Here is a 27,277-nt window from a genome sequence, read left to right as displayed (position 1 = left end):
TGGCGCGTTTTAATTAGCATAAATAATAAGATTTTTTTGGTGAGATCACTTGAAATAGGTTTCAGTTGTTTGGGATGTTGGCTATCACCCGTATTCGAACAATGAGATACGTCAAATACTAGATATTGAAACGATATGGATTAGATATGTTGACACTGACATATCTAATCCATATCTTTTCTAGATCTATTAACTGACGTATCTTAAAGTTGGAATCGGGCCGCATGTCAGGGTACAGGTCACATGCAGCAGGGCCGACAGGGCGGGAATCGCCTGCGCTTCCGGCGGGCGCACTGCTTGCAGGGCATGCACGGCATGCAGCTGGCGTTGGGCCCCTCGCACTGGATGTCCTTGCACGCGTGCGTGGGGGGCTTGGGCCGAGCAGGCGCCCGCGGCGTCACCAGCTCCACCTTTTCATCAAAGTCTTTCTTTATTTCGTTACTCGAAGTTTTAATTAATTTATAGATAAAGTTCATAGTCTAATAAAACATGGTCTTCTCTTCCCAGAGTGACACAAGCCTAGGTAATAATAACATGGCCGCTATATATAGCGCTATCGCATATTATCATATAGCGCTGTCGCATGATGACGTAGGGTGGGACAGTCAGGTGACTTAGAAAAGACGGGAAGAGAGTACCAGGCAGAGTATATTATTATACCATGGATAGAGTTAGACCATGTCATGTTACAACATTTTAATAATCTATCGGTGTTTGACTGCTTTATCGACTACTTTTTGATGTCGTTATTTATCTAAATGAAAATGTTATAGAGATAGACCAAGAGAAGTCTGCAACGATTACGCCAGCACACGCAGTTCTAAGGTCTTCGCACATTATAACAATTCCACGCCAACGCGGCAGCAACTCTACTCACACTCTCGATGAGTAGTCAACTAGTTGATCCACCCAATGGTCACTAGTGGACAACGCGGTGTCAACGAGTGGACGGAAAAAAAAGGGTCGCAACTGTGACGTTGACGGGACCGCACGCGCTTGAGCTAGCTCTCGAGACCTACGCACCCTAACCAACTCACTAGTTGACGTGTGTTAACTTCAGTGTTTGTGCAGGCTAAGTATCATTGTTAGTGTGCCCCAGTGTCGAAAAGACCACTTTCGCAGTGATCGTTTGCTGGCGGATACCTTACGGTGACAACCCAAGCCCCAAGCGTTAGCAGTGGCCGTTTGTTGGTGGATACCTTACGGTGACAACACAAACCACAAGCGGGGCGAGAGCCCGGACACACCCGGCGCTAGCCATATACCACCCTGTACTCACATCTGTTGTTTTCCAGGTCAACCTACGCCGACGCCGCACACACGCGCCCTCACCATGGGCAACGACAAGACGCCCACCAAGACGACGGAGGCCGCCCCGGAGGAGGACACAGCGACAGCATCGGCTCTGGCGCAAGTGGTGGAAACTTCAGCCGATGGTCTGTTCATGCTCACCGGCCCCACGGTCATACCAGACTTCGACGATCCAAAGCGTCTGCCCGCGTACGGTAGTTACACGGGGTCAACGGTGTCGAGTAGAGACTCACAAGAGTTTCTCGACTTCGGTGACTCCGATGACGATTCCGGCGAGGGCCCAGACGCTGAGGATCAGCGAAGCGCTGGGTCGCCTGAGGCCGAGGAGCCAGAGCGGTCAATCGACAATGGGGACCTAACACGTGGTGATTCACCATGTGGCGATTTATCGCCGCTTGATTTATCACCACGTGCTAGGCATTCACCACGTGCCGAGAGCCCGCTGCCGCCGCAGCCGGCCGACAAGTCGCGACCTGTCACGCCGCAACCGGCTGACAGGTCTCGACTTGTCACGCCGGCCCACTCACCGCAACGCCGCCGCCAGTCACCGTGCCGGCCACAGGCCGGCCTCGAGATGACCGGGGGCGCCTGGATGGCGATATTCGAGAAACTCGACAGAGTAGCTCGGGGATCGCTAGACAGTTGTACTCTCGGTCCGCTCGAGGCGGCCCTCCTCTCAACCCTGTTGGCGCACTCTGGGGCGCGCCAACAGAAGAGACGACGGGAAGAGGACAGCCCGCCGCCACAGGAGGAGAAGCGGGAATGTAACCGCATCACTCCTGTGTCGCGCGGTTCTACTCAACCCGTCGTCTGCCCACAGGACTCTCAGCAGCAGCAGCCGATGGACACCGCCGCTCCATCCACACCCGCCGCCGGCAGCTCGCACCAGGCCCCGCCACGTAAAGTGTTGCTATCTAAACCGGTAGCAAACACCGACACGTACGCGGCCGCAACAAAAGCCCCACCTAAAGCCGCTACCTCTCTGCCCACAGACTCCGCAGCCAACAAGAAGAGGAAGCAGCAGCCGCAGCCGCCGGCCAAAAGGGCCAAACCGCCCCAGATTCTGGCCGAGGTCCTCCCAGACTCGGCCCGCCACCTGGAGGCCATCAACGAGCGTCTCGGTTTTAAGGCCAAAACCGAGAACGTCGAGCCGACCGGGATACGGTTCTACCCCAGGACCGCCGAGGAATACCGAGTGGTATTCGCCTACCTCGGCAAGGAGCAGAAGCTCGACCCCCGGATCCAGTTCGTCAAGCACCCGGAGAAGTCGACCCTGCCGATGAAGGCCGCTATCCGCGGCCTGCCGTCAACCATGTCGGTGCAGGACGTGAAGGACGCCTGTGCCAAAGAGGGGTATTCAGTATCACACGCTCGTCTTATCTCTACAGGTAGAGGACGCGGAGGCACCATCTTCTTCGTCCAACTCGACGGGACGGAGCGAGAAAACCCAGGTTTTCTCGACCTCACCAGCATCGCAAACATCAACACCAAGGTTCGTGTCGAACCTTGGCGAGGTAAACCCGGGCCACCGCAATGTTATCGGTGCCAGGGATTTAGGCATTCCTCACATGGATGCCACCGACCGGTGCGCTGCGTCAAGTGCGCACTGCCGCACCTGTCCCACCAGTGCACGCGACCCAAGGACGAGCCAGCTACGTGCGCCAATTGCCTGATGGACCACCCAGGCAATCACAAGCAGTGTGCAATTTACTTGCAGGAGCTGCGCAACTGGAGGGGGGGCACCCGCTCCCACACACGCCGCCTGCCGACCCGCCGCCCACAGCGAGGCCCCGACACTAGGGCCTCAGACACACCGAACCTGGTGGAGGATTACTCAACAGGTTCCCTCATGGCACCCGCCAACCAGCCGAGGCAGCGGTCAACAAAACACCGAGGACGGACGCAGCCACAACACAAACCGCAGAGGATGTCGCAAGCAGAGCCCCGTGCAGCGCCGCCTGCAGCGCCGCCAGCGCTCGACACCACAGCGCTGCACAGGGACATAGTTACCGCGGTGCAAACTGCGGTAACTGCGTCCCTGAAGTCATCGCTAGACGAGTTTGTACTAGCGATTAAGTCTCTGTCTAAGCCTGACCAAAATCAGGCTTAGCTCGCCCTCTCAGCAATAACGCAAGTTATTCGCCAGCTGCACTCTCTCTTACGGCCTAAAAGAGAAAGAGCTAAGAATTGTGTATTGGAACGCGCAGTCATTAACTGGTAAAATTAATGACCTCCGTACTTTTCTCCACAGCCAGGACATCGACATCATGCTGATCTGCGAGACGTTTCTAAAAGCGTCACTGACGCTCAAAGCCAGCGGTTACATCGTGTACCGCCTCGACCAGGAGAACCCCGAAAACGGGCGCCCATACCGAGGCCTCGCAATCATCGTCAAGATGTCAATCATCCACCAACCGGTGGATATCGAGCAGCAGCCGACATCACTATCCGCACTGGGGATAGATATCAAACTACAAAGGCATAACCTGCGTTTGTTTGCTATCTACAGGCCCTGCGGAAACGGCCGGCCGGCAGAGCTCCGAGCCGACCTCAAGCGGCTGCTGGTGGACTCCCCCGTGCCGACCATCCTGGCCGGGGACTTCAACGCCGAGCATCCCGCTTGGAACTCGTCCGCGCATTCCCACCCGGGAAACATCATCTACCAGATCGTGGAGGACCTCGATCTGGTAGTGGACGGGCCATACGAGCCCACACACTACAGCGACAGAGACCCGCTCTGTCGCGGCACCACAATCGACTTTGCGATTTCTCGCGGAGTCGACTCACTCATGAGGCACCAGGTATTTTACGATCTCACCTCCGACCACAGGCCGGTGCTCCTGACCATCGCAGACGAGGCGACAACGAGGCTCAACAGGGGACCAGGACGCCGCTACGACTGGACGGCTTTTACAGAAGCCATGGTAAAATCTCCCCGTACAGGTCCCATATCGACCGCAGAAGAGGTCGATGCAGCAGCAGCCACAATCACCGGGGACATCAAGGCGGCCCTCGACAACGCCACCCACATCATCCCGCCCTCGGACCGGCGCAAGCCGCTCCCGAGGCCGCTTCAAGCGCTTTTGGAGAAAAAGCGCTGGTACAGGAAACAGTGGCAAAGGACTAGGGCTCAGTCGGTCAAGGCTGAGCTCAATAGTCTCGAGCGACTGTTAAGGGTAAAACTCAGCGAGCACAGAGCTGCAAGCTGGGAAGCGCACATCGATAGCCTAACTGATCACGTTCCTTCCATCCACAGGTTATGCCGACAACTCAGCACGACGCCCGAGCCGATACGGCCCCTAGTGGACGACACCGACGGGAAACCGAAATACGCGGCCAAGGACAGAGCGGAAATACTCGCTCGCAGCCTTGAGCGGCAATTCAGGCCTTTCCCCGACACCGACCCGCAACACACAGCGGATATCGTGCGGCACGTTCGAGACTACCTCAGCGTGCCCGTTGAGACCCACGATGATCCACTTTATTTTTCTCCTTCACAGATCCAGGCGACAATCAGACGTCACTGCAAGCCGAAGAAGGCGCCGGGCCCCGACGAGATCCCAAACATGGCGCTCCGCCAACTGCCGCTAAACTCCTTAGCGGCAGTGGCGCGCCTGTTCAACGGGATCCTACGGTCGGGGCACTTCCCCACCATCTGGAAGTCCGGACGGGTCATAGTCCTTCCCAAGCCCGGGAAGGACAGAAGAAAGCCGGAGAACTACCGGCCCATCACGTTGCTATGCAACCTATCAAAGGTGTTCGAGAGGTTACTGCTCCGGCACCTCTCGCCACACCTGACACCCAGGCCGGAGCAATTTGGTTTCAGGTCTCAACACTCCACCGCGTTGCAGCTCACCCGCGTGCTACACCACATGGGCACGGCGCTCAACAAAAAGGAGTATACAGTCGCTGTCCTCCTAGACATGGAGAAAGCGTTCGATCGAGTTTGGCACGAAGGTCTAATATATAAACTTTCTCTGTCCACAGCCCCTCGCCGCATCGTGAGAGTCATCGCTTCATTCCTGGCAGACCGACGCTTCCACGTTCAAGTGGAAGGCACACTGTCAGAGGAACGCCCGATACAGGCAGGCGTCCCCCAGGGGAGCTGCCTGTCGCCCGCATGCTACGCGCGCTACACCGACGACATCCCAGTCGTAGGACAAGCGCAACTAGCCCTATTCGCAGATGACGCCGCTTACTTTGCTTCCTCTTTCCAGATGCCGCACGCAGTCTCCAAGATCCAGCCGACGCTCGACGCCCTTCCTGACTGGCTCTCCAAATGGAGGCTATCAGTCAACGTGGGCAAGACGCAAGCGCTCATCACAGGGGCAGCCAGGATCCTGCCCCCACCTCCCTCCCTTCTAGGCCAGCCACTGACATGGTCACCCACAGTGAAATACCTGGGGGTGACCATAGACAGGAGGCTCAACATGAAGAAGCATGTCGCGGCGACGATCATACGAGCGAAAACCGCTCGTATGAACCTCCGCCCGGTCTTGCGCAGTAAGCTTCCCGTACGGACCAAACTCGGTCTGTACAAAGCTTACGTGCGATCTCGACTAACATACGCTTCACCAGCCTGGTATTCTTTCTGTTGCAGGACCATCAGGGCCAACTTGAGGCGTCAGGAGACCCTCTCGCTACGGACCATCGTCGGGGCAACGCGGTACGTCAGCAACGCAGCCATCGCCGAGTACCTGAAGTGGAGCAGCAGCCTGGAAGACTTCGTCATCGAGCGTCTCGCGCGGGGCATGTTCGACCGCGCGGACAACTCCGACCACGAACACATACGCGGGATCGCGCCTCATCACGCGCGCCCGCCGGACCAACGCGGGGCTCGGCATCTCCCCCGAGCCCTCCTACACACCACAGAAGAAGAAGAAGAAGAAGAAGAAAACACGAACTCACCACACCGGATGCCGCCTACACAACAGTAGGCACGACGCACACGCCAGCCTAAGCTGCCGGTCGCCTTCCCTGCTTCCCCGACGCCCGGCCCCGCTCAAACGGTATCACCGGGCTAGGGGTCGCGGGGTTGGATAAACGGCCGGTAGCGAGAAAGCTGGCCCTCAATGGACACACAGCCGTCCCCAAAATGACGAGCGATTGACCGCCCCACAAGGTGGGGCGCGACCGGAGACAGCCTCCGCAGCCGGAAGGCGGAAGAGGCCTCTCGCACCCCTTCAAAAGGGTGCCGAATGACTGCACTACTACTACTAACGAGTGGACAACGCGGTGTCAACGAGTGGACAACGCGGTGTCAACGAGTGGACAACGCGGTCCCAACGAGTGGGTTATTCAACAGACAACTCGTCTAACCTCAGTTTTCGGTTGAATTTTGACCAAAGAAGTCGTGTGCTTATGAAATGTCGAACTTTACATTCAGTGAACTGGCGATTATAGCTATTATACTTGATAATGAAAATGAACGAAACAGCAGGAAAAGAAGATATTGGGTACATGATATGTTGCGACAAAGGAAATCAGAAGGGGAATATTGGAATATCCGGAAACGTCTGCTAGATGACGAAGAAAAATTCTATATCTATTTCCGTATGCCGAGATACTTGTTTTATTATGTACTTAATATTATTGAGGACGACATCTACAAAAGAAACACGCGATTTAGAGAAGCTGTATCACCGGAAGAAAAGCTGGCAGTGACATTAAGGTAAGCAATAAGAAACTTTTTTATAATTTATATGTATTTATTTATATATCAAGTTAAAGGATAAATCAAAGCAAAGCAATTTTACTTTAGTTGTGTTAAACCATCAACCCTCGATTCTTCCATAGGCGTTGTATTTTGCTGTTGGGTGCTAGCGGTGCTACTACCGGTAGTACCTGCATTTAGGTTTTGAGTTGTGTAGCCAGAAGTTCCTGGTGCAAAAAAATCTTCATAGTAACAGTTTCGATTATTTTGCAGTTCTTGTATTTCAGCTTCCGAAACTAAATTAAAAATTCTTGACTTTAAAAGTGCTTGATTATAGGTAGATAATTTTTTTACTGTGCTAGAAATACTTAAAAAAAAATTATCCATTTCGTCTTTCTGCTTTCCATCTTCATCGTTTTTGTTTTTTAATAAATATTCCATTAAGACCGCCGATGCACTTGTTTCTTGCAATTTCTTTCGTTTTGTCGTTTTTGGAATGTCAGGAAACACTGATCTAGATGATTCGTACATAGACACCGAAGATTCAGGACGCTCCGAGGTAATTGACGAGTCTTGAGATTCTTCATTATTAGTCACATTGGCAAGAATTTCAGATAAGCTATTTTCATCATCACCATCATCTGTGTTGTCCACTGACGTCACTGTAGACCGTTCTTTATAATGTGGTAATAAAAAAGACATTTCAGTTTCATATTGCCATTTTTTATTAGTATTAGCACTCTGACCACTTTTAGTTGCTTTCTTTTTAATGGCTCTTCTATGATATTCCCTTAAGTTTTGCCATATCTTCTTACATTCTGACGCTGTAACAAAATAATATAAATATAAAGAAAAATTGGTTGTTTCAGGTACTTGATTAGTGGCTGTTCATTTAGGACTATGAGTTCAAGCTTTCGGTTAGGCGAAAGTACCATCCGGTCGATATTAAAAGATGTGTGCAATGCGATTATAAATACAATGAAGGGGAAGTTCATGCCCACACCTACTACCGAAGACTGGAAAATAATCGCAGATGGTTTCAATAAAAAATGGAATTTTCCAAACTGTATAGGTGCCATCGACGGCAAACATGTAAACATAATTGCCCCTCCTAGCAGCGGCTCGCTATTTTTTAATTATAAAAAACACTTCTCTATCGTCCTCATGGCTATCGTCGATGATAGATACAGATTTATAGCTGTCGATATAGGGGCCTATGGCAGGAATAGTGATGGCGGAATTTTGGCATCGTCAAGATTAGGAAGAGCGATTGAAATGAATACATTTAATATTCCAACTGACACACCATTACCTGGTACTGAAATAATAATGCCACATGTTTTTGTAGCCGACGAAGCGTTTCCTTTAAAAAGGAATTTATTGCGACCATATCCACGTTCAAGTGGCATTTCAGAAAAGGAAAGAATATACAATAATCGCTTATCGCGAGCTCGCAGAGTAGTTGAAAACGCGTTCGGCATCTTATATCAAAAATTTGGAATTTATAATAAGAATTTGCATTTACACCCAAAATATGTTGATATTGTGGTCTTTGCGACGTGTATTTTACACAATGTCATGCGGTGTTATAATATAACATCCGATGATGAAGTCAACACAAGGCAGAGTTCGGCCAATAATGATGATGAACAGAGATTACTAAGTACACTTCCAGAAGATATAAGTGAATCTTCGGCATCTGCTTTTGAAACTCGTGATATGTTTGCAACTTATTTTCAATCTCCCAAAGGACGAGTTCCGTGGCAGCATTTAATATAGATCATGGATAATTAATATGTAATAATCATAAGAAGTTGGTTATAATATTATTGGCTTATTAAGAATATTAAACAAGTTTCTATACTAAGGTGGGATTTTATTACTGATTACCTATATTAAATAAACGTAAGGCACTTTATTATAACATACAGAAACCCAAACTAAAAATAAAAAATATATGACGTAGATTTAATATTTTATGTCAGTAAATTCTGGGATTTTATATTACTGTATGTGAAAAAACGAATTTTACGATAAACCAAGATTTTTCGAGTGTCCAAGTAGAAAATCGTAGGTACTGTAACTGTACAATAACATACCTACTTTTTGGATGTAACAGGTTGAATTAAATTTTCTCAAAATGTACTTTAATGTAATGACTTATAAGTTTTAACATTATTTTTAATATCTATTAGAATCACACATATTTATTGGTTCGATAGCTGAATTTCTGTAGATTATGGCAAAATCAATAACTCAATACCAACACTGAAAACGTCACAAATAGAAATTAATTATGTTAAAAATTCTTACCTGGTTGCGACAATACAATAGCGATTTCATTCCATGCCTTTTCCTTCTTATGTACGTCACTATATTTCGAATCACTAAGGTCGTATAGTAGCGGATATTTTCGCACTTCTTCTATCAACTTTTCTTTCTGCATGATCGAAATCAGAGATCGAAATCGAAAAATATCACCGTGTACCGCTTATCAACGTGCACTCCGTCCTTCGATTCTATAGTGAATGATGGCGGGCGGGGGGAAGGCACGGGGCGGACGGGTGGGCTGGCAAATGGTTGCCCGTCACGCGTCACTCGTCAGTCGCAAACGCATAGTCGTTGCGTGGACGACGTGTGGTCATTGCGTGACAAACGTGTCGGGGTTGACCTTTAGTGTACGATGCGTAGGCCACTCGTTGTACACTACTTTATAATCATTTTTTGAAATTAAACCTTGAACATATGACACAGGGCTTAAATATCAATGTCTAGCATAGAGTCGAGTCGCCGGTGAGTTGTTATAATGTGCGAAGACCTCTAGTGTTATATATACGTAACAATTTCATAAAAGTTTGATGTTTAAAATAACACCAGGATATTTTTAAGCATAAACAAAAATACTAAATAATAAACGTCGATATTTTAAAATATGTTAAACTTATACCTTGACTTTAAACAAAGTATTTTACTTATAACTTATAACCTAAAGAATTAGTAACATAATTAAAAAAAGCTATAGCTTTTTGAGTGATGAGTTATAACTATAACTCATAAGGGAGTCTCCCTTTTTTTTCACAATCCAGAACTCCCGCGGGAATAATATAGACCTTTGTCCTTCAGTACACGATTGCCTCACGCTTATGGTCGCCCTGCAGTGCCGGATTTAGACATTTGCCGCCCGTAGGCTATGCCGATTTTGCCGCCCCTATCCGCCTCGCTTTAGGTTTTTTAAATTTCTTTTTTAATACAGTTGCTCAAAAAGTGCTACTTTACGTAGCTGTTTAGCGTGCGGAAAGTTGGTTATCTCGAACTAGTGCTTTTTACTTTTCCAATTTTTTTTAATTTATACTTGTTCCAATTCACGACTACTTATTGATGAGTGTTAATATTAGTTTCCTTTAAACGTCGTAATCAGCATAAAAACCTACCGTTAATGTAAGAATACGAAAAATATTACATATTTCATATTTAATTACTTACCTCTTCATCATTATAACACGTTTATTTTTAATATTCAATATTGAAAATTCCGTTCTTAATAAGTTGACTGAATGGAACGGAATAGCTGCCAAACGCCCATAGATATAATATACTTAAAGACGACGTCTAACCGAGCTGTCACTGTTACCACTTTTGTTTAGTGTACGATTAACAATGTTTTTCTTATTTTTTCGCAACTGTATTAAAAAACGTCGTTCGATACACGTGCGGAAATGTCATTCTTCACTCGTTCCGAGTCTTGCCACTCGCCTGCGGCTCGTGGCAAGATATCTCGGTACTCGTGAAGTAATGACATACCTTCCGCACTAGCATCGAAATGTACTATTTTATCAGAGGCGTTTAATTTTTTAGTACAACACACCATAGCCATATTAAAATGCATATAAGGTGACGTCACTAATGTCACATTTTAGATACAGATTTAAATGGGCCGTTTTTGTCACTCAATGACGATGCGATCTCGTTATATTGTGTTATGGTGGGTACGGCTGGGTTTTTTGCCATTGAAAAACAAGGTGAGGTATTTACCAATTCCTAAGCATTGGCAGTCAGGCTGGATATAGCTAAGGAGTTCGGTCGGGTCTGGCATCGAGTCTGCTCAAGGGACTATGCTATAAAAATGGATCGCTCGCTTTTTGTCTGGTAGACGCATATGAGCCGTATAGTAAGCGGAAGCTGCACCGATAATAGTGTGAACATTACCGCTGGCGTTTTACTAGGTTCTGTGACTTCTGTGCTATTAATGCTGCATATCAATGATAATCACTGCTATGCAGATTGCAGATGACAGTAGTAGGGTTGCGTATTACATAGGCCGTGCTATATAATATCCCTCATTCTGTGGTGCTGGAAAGTTATGAGAAGCTTGTATCTGATATCGAGAGCTCTCTATCCATCCTGAGTTTTGGCATGGGATTGGAACAATTTAGTGAGATTCAATACCACGAATATACAAGAATCGACGATGATCCCAAACTCACAATGTAGTCAGATGGTGGTCAGATAGGTCACAAAAATGTAGTTAGTTAAATGAAAACGCGAGCGTAGCGAACGCGAAATTTTTTCGTGAATATAGTAGGTAGGTACATTTTTAGGGTTCCGTACTTCAAAAGGCAAAAACGGAACCCAGCATTATACTACCAGGACACAACAACCATCCCAAACTTACAATGTGGTCAGATGGGTCACAAATAATATTTAGGTACTTAAATGAAAACACGAGCGTAGCGAGCGCGAAATTTTTTCGAGAAAAATAGTAGGTACCTACATTTTTAGGGTTCCGTACTTCAAAAGGAAAAAACGAAACCCATATAACTAGGATCACTTTGTTGTCCGACTGGCCGTCTGTCTGTCTCAATATAAAGGGTCTTGACCTGACAGAGGGCGGTAAAATCGACAAATAATGCTTGTTATTTAAATTTTACAAATAAATGCTGGTCGACCCTATCTGAACGGCACGTACAATATTTTTTTGACCCACATTTGCCGCCCCCTAAAATCTGCCGCCCTAGGCTTCAGCCTACTCAGCCTAGTGGTAAATCCGGCACTGTCGCCCTGTGTGGATCCGGCCATTAAAGGATGAAGCCGATGGTTAGAGTTAGAACAAGCTAAGTTGGCAGCGACTTAAAAACCCAGAATGTGCAAGTGTTATTTTAAACCTCGGCTTCTATGAAATGATGACGTTTAAATAACACATGCTCAGCCTGTGGTATCAAATTCGCTGCCAACTTAGCTTGGTATAACTCTAATTCCGACCGCTATGAGTCCTCGCCTGCGCGGTACGGGGGCGACGGGGTAGGACGACTAAGGGTGGCGGGTAAGGTGCGGGCGCCGTACGCCTGCCGCCCGCGCCTTCCCCGCCACCCTTAGTCCTCCTACCCCGTCGCCCCCGTACCGCGCAGGCGGGGACTCGTTTAAGCGGTCGGACTAAGACAGCCATATTCGAACTTTAAGATACGTCAAATAATAGATAAGGAAACGATATAGATTAGGTAGATATGTCAGTGTCAAAAGTGACGTTTTTATTTGAAGAAACGTCGCTTTTGGCACTTGTTTGACACTGACATATCTAATCCATATCTTTTCTAGATCTATTAACTGATGTATCTAAAAGTTCGAATTGGGCCGTAATTGCTATGGATTACAGATATGCAATTTGTATATGTTACCTCGATATTGCCAGTTCGGTTGGGCTCATCAGTCGCCTTGCCGATTTTCAACACGAACACATCCTTGTTGGGGTGCAGCACCTTATGTGCCTTGACGCCCTTGGGCGCGTCCGCGGGGGTCACGTTGCAGGTGTTGCACAGGGACTGGTGCCGCTCGTGCTTGCTGTACGTGAGCTCAGAGTTTTTCGGGTTCCGGTTCGAAGTGGCCTCACAAATGTCGTCCGGTATCTGTCAATAATATGTAATTGTTGTTATTTAATGTTTATTCTTACTTATTACATATTATAGTTTTATTAATTCAGATAATTTATAATTATAACCCCTTCCGATTGATAAAGTTTGTTTAGACAAATTACTAGTAATTTTGAGGTAATTGGATACCTATATACATAACATTGGATAGCAATAGTTGCTAAGCGGATGAGGTGTTCAAAATGATCTTGACGCGAATTTATTGTTAAGAGAATAAGAGCGCGTCAAGGTAATATAATATTACTAATATTGAACACTTCGCCCGCTTAGCAACTTCTGCTGCTGACTGTACAACACGAAGGTGAAAAATCAATAAGTAAAGTTCCTTTCTAGCACCCCAAAATCCATATATATATATATATTTATATGAAAATTAAGGATACTTCTCATACACTGTACCTCCAAACTTACCTTGGTGCTTGCGCACATTCCTACCTTATTTCTCGCCGGCGCCGCGCCGCTTGTCTCCGAGCACACGGACTCGTTGTCGTCGCACGTGCACAGCTGCTGCAGCTTGAGCTGCGACGGCGTCAGCTCCGGAGACACGATAGTTACGACAGTTGAGTCACCTGGAAGAACAGCTGGTTCTCGTCGGCCGCGGCGCCGGCGTTGGTTCTCGTCGACCGCGGCGCCGGCGTCGCAGGTCTCCGAGCACACGGACTCGTCGTCGTCGCACGTGCACATCTGCTGCAGCTTGAGCTGCGACAGCGTCAGCTCCGGAGACTCGATAGTTACGGCAGTTGAGTCACCGTGAAGAACAGCTGGTTGTCGTCGCCCGCGGCGTCGGCGCCGCAGGTCTCCGAGCACACGGACTCGTCGTCGTCGCACGTGCACAGCTGCTGCAGCTTGGCTTGCGACGGCGTCAGCTTCGGAGACTTCGTCGTGCTCTTAGGAACTCGAATTTTTACCTAGCACCAGAATTAAATTATACAGACGTTGTTTAGTAAGCAACCAAGTACTTACATCCCTATCATCCCATCATCACGAAGTTCATAGCCGTGGACCAACAGTATAATACATATATCTATCTATAGAGGCTGTGCGCGTTGGCGGGTCTGCCGTTAGTAGAAGAGCCGGCCGCAAATTTTCTAACCGACTTGATACCACGATGAAATGCACAATGGTTTCCCATAAAAGTGATGCTAAGTCCAAATTCGATAGTCTGCCACGGCGGAACTTGCCGAAAGTACGAAAAAGAAGGCCACTTCCGGTGCCAAAAAAGGGGGTTGATTTAACCCATCTGATACCGAAATAATAGTTATGGCAGCAGTTAGAAATTTACATGTAGACACATAAAAGCGAAGTCTGTCAGTATTTTTTTTGCCGGAAGTGCTTGGCAGACGCTCTCAAAGGTGGCCACCGGGACCCCTAATTTAACCCATCTGATACCACCATGAAACCAATTCCAGTCGGTAGGTATGAACCCTCATGTCAAGAATATATAAGTCTGCCAAGGCTTGTCCTGCCGAAACACCTTGGCAAACGAGATTATGTGAGCAAGGTAACCATCGGTTACCGTACACTAACCCATCTGATACCACCATGAAACCAATTCCAGTCGGTAGGTATGAACCCCCATTTTAGGAATATATAAGTCTGCCAAGGTTTTTCCTGCCGAAACATCTTGGCAGACGAGATTATAAGCAAGATGATCATCGGTTACCGTACACTAACCCATCTGATACCACCATGAAACCAATTCCAGTCGGTAGGTATGCACCCTCATTTCAGGAATATATAAGTCTGCCAGGGCTTTTCCTGCCGAAACACCTTGGCAGACGAGATTATGTTAGCAAGGTGTACATCAGTTACCCTACATCAACCCATCTGATACCACCATGAAACCAATTCCAATCGGTAGGTATGAACCCCCATTTCAGGAATATATAAGTCTGCCAAGGCTTTTCTTGCCGAAACACCTTAGCAGACGAGATTATAAGCAAGATGACCATCGGTTACCGTACACTAACCCATCTGATACCACGATGAAATCAAGTCCAGTCGGTAGGTATGAACCCTCATTTCAGGAATATATAAGTCTGCCAGGGCTTTTCCTGCCGAAACACCTTGACAGACGAGATTATGTTAGCAAGATGTACATCAGTTACATGAAACCAATTCCAGTCAGTTGGCAGACTTGACTTGGCAGACTGGACTTGTCAAACAAGGTATCAGATGGGTTGATCTAGGGTAACTGACGTACACCTTACTAACATAATCTCGTCTGCCAAGGTGTTTCGGCAGAAAAAGCCCTGGCAGACTAATATATTCCTGAAATGATGGTCCATACCTACCGACTGGAATTGGTTTCATCGTGGTATCAGATGGGTTAGTGTACGGTAACCTATGATCATCTTGCTTATAGTCTCGTCTGCCAAGGTGTTTCGGCAGGAAAAACCTTGGCAGACTTATATATTCCTAAAATGGGGGTTCATACCTACCGACTGGAATTGGTTTCATGGTGGTATCAGATGGGTTAGTGTACGGTAACCGATGGTTACCTTGCTCACATAATCTCGTCTGCCAAGGTGTTTCGGCAGGAAAAGCCCTGGCAGACTAATATATTCCTGAAATGATGGTCCATACCTACCGACTGGAATTGGTTTCATCGTGGTATCAGATGGGTTAGTGTACGGTAACCTATGATCATCTTGCTTATAATCTCGTCTGCCAAGGTGTTTCGGCAGGAAAAACCTTGGCAGACTTATATATTCCTAAAATGGGGGTTCATACCTACCGACTGGAATTGGTTTCATGGTGGTATCAGATGGGTTAGTGTACGGTAACCGATGGTTACCTTGCTCACATAATCTCGTCTGCCAAGGTGTTTCGGCAGGAAAAGCCTTGGCAGACTTATATATTCCTGACATGAGGGTTCATACCTACCGACTGGAATTGGTTTCATGGTGGTATCAGATGGGTTAAATTAGGGGTCCCGGTGGCCACATTTGAGAGCGTCTGCCAAGCACTTCCGGCAAAAAAAATACTGGCAGACTTCGCTTTTATGTGTCTACATGTAAATTTCTAACTGCTGCCATAATTATTATTTCGGTATCAGATGGGTTAAATCAACCCCCTTTTTTGGCACCGGAAGTGGCCTTCTTTTTCGTACTTTCGGCAAGTTCCGCCGTGGCAGACTATCGAATTCGGAGTTAGCATCATTTTTATGGGAAACCATTGTGCATTTCATCGTGGTATCAAGTCGGTTAGAAAATTTGCGGCCGGCTCTTCTACTACGTCTTGTGACCTTATTCGGAAATAAGCGCTCGCATAAAACAACTGCAAGCTTTGAACTTTACATTGACATTTCATGCCACAGCAGCTGCTGCCCTCTACAGCTCACGTACGTTCTCTTGTGTATTGGAAGTTCTGCCATCTTTTGGCCGACATTTAGAGCTTAAACTAGACATACTGCGCGCCAATTACCAAATACTGTTTGTTCATGCACGCTCCCTATAGTTGCTGGAGAAATAGGGGTGAGGGAGATAATGTCGCGTGGTGCGACTCGCGCCCGCTCCTCCTGTGCTAGGCCTACTCCTTCTACTGACGCTCATTAGGAATTACACGTGCTGAAGATGCTGTAATAGGTAACAGCAATGGCATAAGTTTATAAGCAAAGGTATAGTTCGTAGTAAAACCGCAGGTGCTACTTACCTGCAAAAAAGGGTCATAATTATTCTATTTGGCACCTGAGCGCGGGCTAGTTCAACGCTCAAAAAACCAGTGTAGGTGCGTTCCCCGATAACGCGCCTTTGTTACGCATCTCAATGACACATTTTAGACTGGTTCTGTAGTATTCGACTCGCCGGCACTCAGTAACCAAACCGACTTTTTATGCAGGTGGTTGTGGCACGTGGCACGAGCGGATTTACTTAACAATAGGCAATAGGATTAGCTCGGGCTCTATTAGAAAATAGAAACCTACGAACTATACCTATAGGTACACCTATCGATCAACTGCCGTCTACTTATAATGACTAATATATAAAGGGCGAATCTTACTTCGTTTCCGTTAAATATGGCTCCGATTTCTTCATACGGTTTCCGTGGCTTAATTCGTGGGTGTTGAATGTTAGTAGGTGAAGGTGGGGTTTGCGCCATTTTGCATTAATTTATTATAAATAATTTTGATTTAGCCAGATCATTAGTAAAGAGCACGTTGACAGTCAAAGAAAAAAGTAATGCCGAACATGAAGGGCAAATGAAGAGCCCGTCTATCGACGTGAGATAAGAAGTTGCATAGAGGTTGAACATAAACTTGAGTCTTTACTGTCAGACTGAGAAAAGTCTGCAGCGATTTTAATAGCCCACGCAGTGCAAGTGTCATTTTAAATGTCAAACTTCTATGAAATTATGACGTGTAAATAACACTTGCACTGCGTGGGCTATCAAAATCGCTGCAGACTTTCCTTGGTGTAACTCGTCGCACCAAACAAAGACTGCAGCGGATTTGATATTAGCCCACGCAGTGTAAGTGTTATGTGTACGTCATAATTTCATAGAAGTTTGACGTTTAAAATGACAAATGACACTTGCACTGCGTGGGCTATCACAATCGCTGCCGACTTTTACGGTCTGACTATATAGCTTTAAACCAAATATAATACTCACTCGGCCCTAACGATTTCGATGAAATATGCTATACGGGGGTTTTCGGGGGAGAAAAAAATCGGTCGTCTTATCTCTGGAAAAAGTCGCAATTTTAAGTTTCTATATGTTTTCCGAGCAAAGCTCGGTGTCTCTGATATTTTTTACTAAGTTATCAAAATCTGTGCAGACTTTTTTTGGTCTAACTCTACGACTCTACTCTTTCCGCATAGACCCTAATAGATTAGGCTGGTGGCTGTCTGTTAGTTTTGCTGTTAGTACTCAGTTTCTAAGCCCTCATTTATTTTTTGAGATAGGTATTTTAAGATGCAGCTTAGCTTTAGCGTATGTAATCTCGGAGTAATTAACAAAAATTAAATAAAATAATTAATAAAACATGTTTCCGATGCAGAAGTAGATTACAAACGATGGCGTAACCGAAATACCTGTGCATAGGTCATTCGATCGGAAAATCGATTCAGGCAAGAATCAGAAAAAAAAGAATATTGCCTTATTTTGCTATCTTTGACAATAATGTCAATTTGGCATAAGGAACAGATTTGATGGCGTAAATTTACTGTATTAATAATCTTGTAACTGTTTGCTAAAATGGAACAAAAGCCTTCTAAAACTAAGGGTATTCAAGCAGGCCCTTGCCCGAGATTATGCCAGCTGGTACCTACCAACGTCCCAGGACCTAGAAAAGCGCAAACCGTCCTTCACCCTAGGAAAGACGTATTTGTTTTAAGGGTAAATAGTGATACCTACTATGCTACTATATAATTGCAACTTATTGTATAAAATGTATTTACAGTACATATGGTCCTATTTTTCCGCACTAGTGCGTAAAATAGCACTTTTCGTGCGATGTCAAAAGTTTAAAGGGCCATATGTACTGTAAAACGTTGTACGATACACGTGCGAATAGGTAATTCGCAACTCGTGTCGATATAAAACACTCCCTTCGGTCGTGTTTTAATTTATCGCCACTCGTTTCGAATTTCCTCTTTTTCGCACTTGTATCGTAAATAACTATTATTCTACTACAATAAAGTACAATAAAGTGTACGTACACACAATCTGCAAAGGATTGTAGAATGCACCTCTACTCTGAGTTTCTGATCAGATTGGCGGTAACTTACAGCGTACTCGCGCAGCCAAAAAAACTTATAATTTAGTGTCTGTCTAAGCTAACTTTGCACCGAATTGAATAAGCAAAGCGAGGGAGTGATATATTATATTCAATAATGATAGTGCCACACTTTGTCATGTCATACAGATCAGCTTGACCCGACTAATAATCAACTTCTAAATCCGATTTGTTATTGATAACAATGATAATTAACTTACCTTCGTTATTTTTTCTTACAGGTGGCAAAAGTAGGTGTGAACGGAGAAAGACGCTGTAAAATGGAGCTGGAGCTGGTAACACCTAAGGGTCCAGAAAGGAAGGTCCCGGGGCGCATCGATACGAAGGGTACACAGTGTCAGCCGCCCTGCGCTTGCTCGTGTAGCTGTCAAAGAATTCAATGCTAAATATTTTCGGAGACTAGATCCCTATATGATATCCAATTTCAAGCAGAACAGGCGTGTAGTGGGTACTGTATGTGTGTGAGTGTTGAATGCAGAGATGGGCATTTCGTAATTGATTCCTGATTCCACGATTACTCGAAATTACTTTGTAATCAGATTACCGATTCCCAGATTACTTTGTAATCTACAATACCAAATTACTAAGTACAATTCCATTTGAGGAATCAGGAATCAGTTTTTCTAATATTACAATTCCTAGTAATTGGAATCAATGTCGATTCCTCATTACAGGAATGCATTACTTGATTCCTTTCAGATTACATTTCGTACTTCTACTATCAAAAGTACATTTTGATAGTAGATATGTATAGATATTGTTGATGTTGGCTGACTAGATATAAATGCACGTTATTTGAATCAGGTGAGCAGATTTCGAAAATGATGACAGTTTTGGAATCCAACATGTCTGCCGTGCACTTTGACATAAAAGTCGTCATGGGTGTCGTTTTATAGGTTTCAGGGAGTGCAGAATTCGAAAATGATGACAGTTTTGGAATCCGACATGTCTGCCGTGCACTTTGACATAAAAGTCGTCATGGGTGTCGTTTTATAGGTTTCAGGGAGTGCAGAATTCGAAAATGATGACAGTTTTGGAATCTGACATGTCTGCCATGCACTTTGACATAAAAGTCGTCATGGGTGTCGTTTTATAGGTTTCAAGGAGTGCAAAATTGGAAAATGATGACAGTTTTGGAATCCGACATGTCTGTCGTGCACTTTGACATAAAAGTCGTCATGGGTGTCGTTTTATAGGTTTCAGGGAGTGCCGGTTTCGAAAATGATGACAGTTTTGGAATCCGACATGTCTGCCGTGCACTTTGACATAAAAGTCGTCATGGGTGTCGTTTTATAGGTTTCAGGGAGTGCCGGTTTCGAAAATGATGACAGTTTTGGAATCCGACATGTCTGCCATGCACTTTGACATAAAAGTCGTCATGGGTGTCGTTTTATAGGTTTCAGGGAGTGCAGAATTCGAAAATGATGACAGTTTTAGAATCCGACATGTCTGCCGTGCACTTTGACATAAAAGTCGTCATGGGTATCGTTTTATAGGTTTTAAGGAGTGCAGAATTCGAAAATGATGACAGTTTTGGAATCCGACATGTCTGCCGTGCACTTTGACATAAAAGTCGTCATGGGTGTCGTTTTATAGGTTTCAGGGAGTGCCGGTTTTGAAAATGATGACAGTTTTGGAATCCGACATGTCTGCCGTGCACTTTGACATAAAAGTCGTCATGGATGTCGTTTTATAGGTTTCAGGGAGTGCCGGTTTCGAAAATGATGACAAATTTGGAATCCGACATGCCTGCCGTGCACTTTGACATAAAAGTAATGCAGTTGACTTATAAACGGAAACCCATAAAAACTTTTATGTCAAAGTGCACGGCAGACATGTCGGATTCTAAAACTGTCATCATTTTCGAATTCAGCACTGCCTGAAACCTATAAAACGACACCCATGACGACTTTTATGTCAAAGTGCACGGCAGACATGTCGGATTCCAAAACTGTCATCATTTTCGAAACCGGCACTCCCTGAAACCTATAAAACGACACCCATGACGACTTTTATGTCAAAGTGCACGGCAGACATGTCGGATTCCAAAACTGTCATCATTTTCGAAACCGGCACTCCCTGAAACCTATAAAACGACACCCATGACGACTTTATGTCAAAGTGCATGGCAGACATGTCGGATTCCAAAACTGTCATCATTTTCGAAACCGGCACTCCCTGAAACCTATAAAACGATACCCATGACGACTTTTATGTCAAAGTGCACGGCAGACATGTCGGATTCCAAAACTGTCATCATTTTCGAAACCGGCACTCCCTGAAACCTATAAAACGGCACCCATGACGACTTTTATGTCAAAGTGCACGGCAGACATGTCGGATTCCAAAACTGTCATCATTTTCGAATTCTGCATTCCCTGAAACCTATAAAACGGCACCCATGACGACTTTTATGTCAAAGTGCACGGCAGACATGTCGGATTCTAAAACTGTCATCATTTTCGAATTCAGCACTGCCTGAAACCTATAAAACGACACCCATGACGACTTTTATGTCAAAGTGCACGGCAGACATGTCGGATTCCAAAACTGTCATCATTTTCGAAACCGGCACTCCCTGAAACCTATAAAACGACACCCATGACGACTTTTATGTCAAAGTGCACGGCAGACATGTCGGATTCCAAAACTGTCATCATTTTCGAAACCGGCACTCCCTGAAACCTATAAAACGACACCCATGACGACTTTTATGTCAAAGTGCACGGCAGACATGTCGGATTCCAAAACTGTCATCATTTTCGAAACCGGCACTCCCTGAAACCTATAAAACGATACCCATGACGACTTTTATGTCAAAGTGCACGGCAGACATGTCGGATTCCAAAACTGTCATCATTTTCGAAACCGGCACTCCCTGAAACCTATAAAACGACACCCATGACGACTTTTATGTTAAAGTGCACGGCAGACATGTCGGATTCCAAAACTGTCATCACTTCCGAAATCTGCTCCCCCGAAAACATATATGATACAGTTTCACACAAAAAGTGTATTTTTGGCTGGGAGAAGAACGATCAAAGGTATATTGACACCGAGTAATGTAATTTAGTCTGAACAATATTACGTAATCAGATTACTGGAGTAATTGATTACGAAGGAATCACGATTACACTTGTACTTAGATATATTCAATTCCAAAGGAATCAATTACGCAAGTAATCAGCGGATTTGATTCCAGTAATTTCGATTACCAAAGGAATCGATTACTAAGGAATCATGATTACTGTAATGTAATGTGTAATTTAATTCCAAAAGGAATTGATTACGCCCAACTCTGGTTGAATGGTATAAGTCCGACTTTACAGATCCAAAGCAAATAACAGGTGGGTACTTACAACGTAACGCTGGTGACATTGATTATTAAAGTTTGTAGATAGATTACATAGTTGCGTTTTATTTCACGAAGTTACCTACTTACTTACAAAATAAGTATGACTCTATCAATATATGTACTTAGGCAATTTACCTTAAGTTTTATGACAATCTAAATGTTTTGTATTTGTCCTAAAGAGAGTACCCGTTGGACTCGTGTTCCAAGGGTTCCATACATTACCCAATTTTTAACAATGTATTTTTGATATGTGAAACGCGAGCGAATTGCCTTTATTAAACCCGTAGGGGTGGGATCAAAAACTAAGTAATTAGTCCGACTTACGCTTGACTGCATATTTCTTATAGGTTTTCCTATCATCCATAGGTAAAGTACTATAGTTTGTCAAAGGACGTCTCGTTTCAAACATAGACAGAGAGAATCATACTATCTTTGTCTTACACTAGTACTAGCACCCAAAAGAAAAGGATGAGTATAGTTTTCTTTGTTCTTATTTACTGACAAATTGGTTTGACCAACTTATATTTTGTATATTTTATTCAAGATTTTAGACCCAGTAGTTTCGGAGATATATGGGGGTGGTAAGGTAATTTTTTGGCTATTTTCTTAAATTACTACTCGTAATCTATAAATATCTACACGGTGTAACATGAGGAAACAGAATCATTTTAACCACGCATTTCTGAGGTCAAAAGAAGGAAAAAATATAATATGAGTTTAGGTCAATTTCGCCAAAAAAAAAAATCTTTTTTGTTTTGTTTTTTAAATTTTTTGAATGTATTTGTACATAAGAAATAAATAATATTGGTAAACTTGTTACTTAAAATTGATTTTTACTTTTTTTTTCGTAAAACCTTCTTTTTGCAAAGTGTTACTTGTCACTTTTTGACATCTATCAATAAGGATATTTAGACTACGTACCATAGCAGCAACATTACCATCAAAAAGGCCTTTTACATTATGTAACAACAAAAACTTGTTTACTTTTAAATTAATATTATCTCTGAAACTAGGCGTTTTTAAAAAAAAGTTTATGGGACATTTTTGTCCTCTAAATATGATCAGGAATACGCTGTTAAAATCATTCGGTTTACTCATGTTACACCGTGTATAAATATTCTAAACTGTTTATTTTAAAATTACACAATATAATATATTTGAGATTCTCAAAATGAGTTCTTTCATTTGATATGTAACACAAAAAATTTGTACCTATACTATACTATAAAATTTGTTTTCAATATCCTGACGTCAGACTAAGTCCAGTTCCCATAGTAGAGTCGGACCAAAAAAGTATGCAGTGGATTTGCTAGCCCACGCAGTGTGTTATTTATACGTCATAATTTCAATGTTGACGTTTAAAATAACACTGCACTAACAGTGCACTGTAGGGTGGTTCAAAAAACATTTTTTTATAAATTTTATAAAACTGGTAACCATGGTAACACCAAGTTTAACCGGTTATCCCCGGATTAGAACTGAAACTCAATTTTATTTTTTCATTAAACCCATATGTGTGGGGTTTATGATATATCTATGAATATATCATTTTTTCCTAAACTGAATAGTTTGCGCGAGAGACACTTCCAAAGTGGTAAAATGTGTCCCCCCCTCCCCTGTAACTTCTAAAATAAAATAATGATATAAACTAAAAAAATATACGATGCACATTACCATGCAAACTTCCACCGAAAATTGGTTTGAACGAGATCGAGTAAATGTTACTTGCTGCTACGGAATCCTTCACGGGCGAGTCCGACTCGCACTTGGCCGGTTTTTTCTATTTTTGTGTGAAAATCTTAATGCGATTCACAGAATACATCTACTTACTAAGTTTCAACAGTATAGTTATTAAAGTTTTGGAAAAAAGTGGCTGTGACATACACGGACAGACAGACAGACGGACAGACATGACGAGACATAAGACACATTCGTCAGATTCCTTTTTCGTCAGGATGAATTTTAGCCTATTATTTTCGGACGAAAACGGAATTCCTCTTTGTACAGAAAAAACTTAACTTTCGTCACAGAATAAATAATAGTACTACCGTACAGAAAGGAAGCTTCCTACAAAACCGAAGTTTGACAGCGGTTCAGGGTCGAATCATACAATCCCTTTCTAATATATGGCACTATCCCTTTCGGTTATTTAGGGTTGTCAAAATTTAAGTGATTATCTTATCTGTGGTCGTGCACGCAAAAGGAAGTCAAGTGGTGCCAACCCTAAAAATTGCTCGGAGCAATGCTGAGCCGAGCGGAGCCGAGTTAGGCCGAAGTCAGGAGTTTCGCACCCCTGCTTTCGTGTGAATGATTTGAAATTATCCTGTGATACTTCCACCAGTGACAGTTTAACATCGATTTAGGGACGAATCATGCTATCGCTTTCTAATGTATAGCACAATCCCTTTCGGCTACTTAGGGTTGTCAAAATTCAAGTCCTTATCTTATATGTGGTCGTGCTAGCGGAAGCAGTTATAAAGTTGACCCAAAAATTTTTTATTAAGCTATGAGCTTCATCACATATGTTCCTTGAGTAATTCTAAGCATTTCAAGCCTGGGAGCCAATAAGAAATGTGTGTCTACTCGGATTTGTAATGGATTCAAACTTTCAACCCCTTTTTAACCCTGTTAGGGGATGAATTTTACAAAACGCTGAAATTACTTTTCCTGTCTTTTAATAATATCCCCAAATACAAAGATTCAAGTCCCGCGTTCGAAAATTTTTTTGATATCCATACAAACTTTCAACTCCTTTTTCACCACCTTAGGGGATGAATTTTCAAAAACGCTGAAATTAGTTTTCTTGTATTTTAATAATATATCGTTTTACGAAGTTTCAAATTCCTAGCTTAAAATAAAACTTGAACCCCATACAAACTTTCATCCCCTTTTTAACCCCCTTAGGGGTTGAATTTCTCAAAATCGCTTCTTATCTCTTGTACACTTTATAAATGTAATCTAGTGTGCAAATTTCAACTTTCTATCTTTTGTAGTTTCGGCTCCGCGTAGCAAAAATCTCCAACCAAATTTTTCACCTTTTTACGTTTTTCTTGTAAAATTACTATGAAATTGAAAAAACAAATATCAGCAATGAATTCTACGTCTTTGGTTTATACGAAAATGATACCAAACTTGCCCTAGTACCCACCAGGATCAGAGTAGATTTTTTTTAAAGATGACGGATGGCGGCCGTCTTTGTACCCCACCCTCCCCCCCACTTCACGCTAGAAATGCTTAGAATTACTCAAATATCAGATGTGATGAAGCTCATAGCTTAATAAAATTTTTTTGGGTCATGTATGGCAGCGTTACATAACTGACTCCAGTATGCATGCAAAAGGACGTCAAGTGGTGCCAACCCTAATAATTGCTCGGAGTAATGCTGAGCCGAGTTTGCCCGAAGTCAGGAGTGTCTCCCAACTGAGGCGCCAACAGGATTTAAAAAAAACCGGCCAAGTGCGAGTCGCACTCGCGCAAGAAGGGTTCCGTACCATTACGCAAAAAGTGGCAATAAATCACGTTGTTGTATGGGATCCCACTTATATATTTGCCGCACGGAATGACAGGTGGGAACGGGACGTCGCTCTACAAATGCATGGTGCTGTATCACTTGCACATGTCATTCCGTACGGAAAATTCCGAGCGTGTGGGGCCAGGCTAATCCGTGACGTGCCAAAGGTGACATACTATACATAGGTGATACGAAAGTTCACGTTCATGTGCAAAAGCTGCCATACACCAGAGTTTCGCTTCTGACCAAAAATGCTTTACTCGAGACATAAGATCTTCGATAAGATGTCTGCTTTTTGAAAATTGGAATAAATCATGGCAACTCTCACGTAGAGCCAAGGGTCAACACTACGGTAACCTGCAACCAAATATCCCTCCTAAACCCTGGTTTTTCAAGCACAAAGGCTATTCTAAGGTAGCAACTTCGAATATTATCAGATTACGACTTGGACAAATTTGTTCGCCAGTGCGCCTGGCCAAGATGCGAATAAGGGACAGCTCTATCTGTGAATGTGGATTGGACGAAGGTACTACTAACTATATACTTTTGGAATGCCCCTTAATACGTTACCCAATATATGATTTTCTCCCACGTGAGATAAGCCGTCCAATAAATATTAACTTCCTCTTAACTCTAGTGTATACCACATTTGGTGATATCTTAAATAAATTCCTGACTAAGAATGAGTTCAAACTGTGAAATATGAGTATACTGACAGGTGATGGATCTAGTAAATGTTATAATAACCTTAATAATATATACATACATATAGCGGAAGCAGTTATAAAGTTGACCCAAAAATTTTTTATTAAGCTATGAGCTTCATCACATATGTTTCTTGAGTAATTCTAAGCATTTCAAGCCTGGGAAGCAATAAGAAATGTGCGTCTACTCGGATTTGTAATGGATTCAAACTTTCAACCCCTTTTTAACCCTGATAGGGGATGAATTTTACAAAACGCTGAAATTACTTTTCCTGTCTTTTAATAATATCCTCAAATACAAAGATTCAAGTCCCGCGTTCGAATTTTTTTTTGATATCCATACAAACTTTCAACCTTCTTTCCACCACCTTAGGGGATGAATTTTCAGAAACGCTGAAATTAGTTTTCTTGTATTTTAATAATATATCGTTTTACGAAGTTTCAAATTCCTAGTTTAAAATAAAACTTGAACCCCATACAAACTTTCATCCCCATTTTAACCCCCTTAGGGGTTGAATTTCTCAAAATCGCTTCTTATCTCTTGTACACTTTATAAATGTAATCTAGTGTGCAAATTTCAACTTTCTATCTTTTGTAGTTTCGGCACCAGGTAGCAAAAATCTTCAACCAAAATTTTCACCTTTTTACGTTTTTCTTGTAAAATTACTATGAAACTGAAAAAAACAAATATCAGTAATGAATTCTACGTCTTTGGTTTATACGAAAATGATACCAAACTTGCCCTAGTAGCCACCAGGATCAGAATAGATTTTTTTTAAAGATGACCCCACCCTCCCCAACTAGACGCACGCTTCTTTTTGCCTCCCAGGCTAGAAATGCTTAGAATTACTCAAATATCAGATGTGATGAAGCTCATAGCTTAATAAAAAATTTTTGGGTCATGTATGGCAGCGTTACATAACTGACTCCAGTAATATACCTATATGTTGTCTGATTTGTGACGTCTTTAACTATTGGAAGTAGTCGTGTTGTCCGTAGGTTGAATGGCTTGTGTTTGTTTGTAGGGTGGATGGATACTCTACCGAACACCGTATATACATCACCGACGATCTATATCATAC

The 27,277-nt window shown here is 43.8% G+C and overlaps 2 protein-coding genes across 2 annotated transcripts; one reads left to right on the top strand and one right to left on the bottom strand.

Annotated features, from left to right (window-relative positions):
• Positions 1 to 239: 239 nt before the first annotated feature.
• On the bottom strand, positions 240 to 16,989 carry LOC134679098 (uncharacterized). The gene is made up of 4 exons (XM_063537941.1): positions 16,891 to 16,989; positions 13,638 to 13,796; positions 12,637 to 12,864; positions 240 to 410 (listed from the first exon to the last, which is right to left on the bottom strand). Exons 1-4 carry the CDS (start codon positions 16,987 to 16,989, stop codon positions 240 to 242), a joined length of 657 nt encoding a protein of 218 aa, XP_063394011.1.
• Positions 6,549 to 8,831, top strand: LOC134678652 (uncharacterized). Its single transcript, XM_063537297.1, has 2 exons — positions 6,549 to 6,982; positions 7,834 to 8,831. Exons 1-2 carry the CDS (start codon positions 6,678 to 6,680, stop codon positions 8,741 to 8,743), a joined length of 1,215 nt encoding a protein of 404 aa, XP_063393367.1. The 5' UTR covers positions 6,549 to 6,677; the 3' UTR covers positions 8,744 to 8,831.
• Positions 16,990 to 27,277: the final 10,288 nt, after the last annotated feature.

This window comes from Cydia fagiglandana, chromosome Z (genome assembly GCF_963556715.1).
Source record: "Cydia fagiglandana chromosome Z, ilCydFagi1.1, whole genome shotgun sequence".
NCBI classification, from domain to species: Eukaryota; Metazoa; Arthropoda; class Insecta; order Lepidoptera; family Tortricidae; genus Cydia; species Cydia fagiglandana.
Note: the sequence above shows the minus strand (reverse complement) of the source record. Positions and strands in the feature narration are given on the sequence as shown.

Bases quoted from the DNA above. Each gene is read 5' to 3' on its own strand.
- LOC134679098 (XM_063537941.1), bottom strand. From the start codon at position 16,989: ATGGCGCAAACCCCACCTTCACCTACTAACATTCAACACCCACGAATT. The intron at 12,865-13,637 runs GTGACTCAACTG...TATTATTGACAG, and splicing joins ACAACCAGCTGTTCTTCACG to ATACCGGACGACATTTGTGA. The intron at 411-12,636 runs GTAACATATACA...TTTGATGAAAAG, and splicing joins ACCGAACTGGCAATATCGAG to GTGGAGCTGGTGACGCCGCG.
- LOC134678652 (XM_063537297.1), top strand. From the start codon at position 6,678: ATGTCGAACTTTACATTCAGTGAACTGGCGATTATAGCTATTATACTT. The intron at 6,983-7,833 runs GTAAGCAATAAG...TGGTTGTTTCAG, and splicing joins AAGCTGGCAGTGACATTAAG to GTACTTGATTAGTGGCTGTT.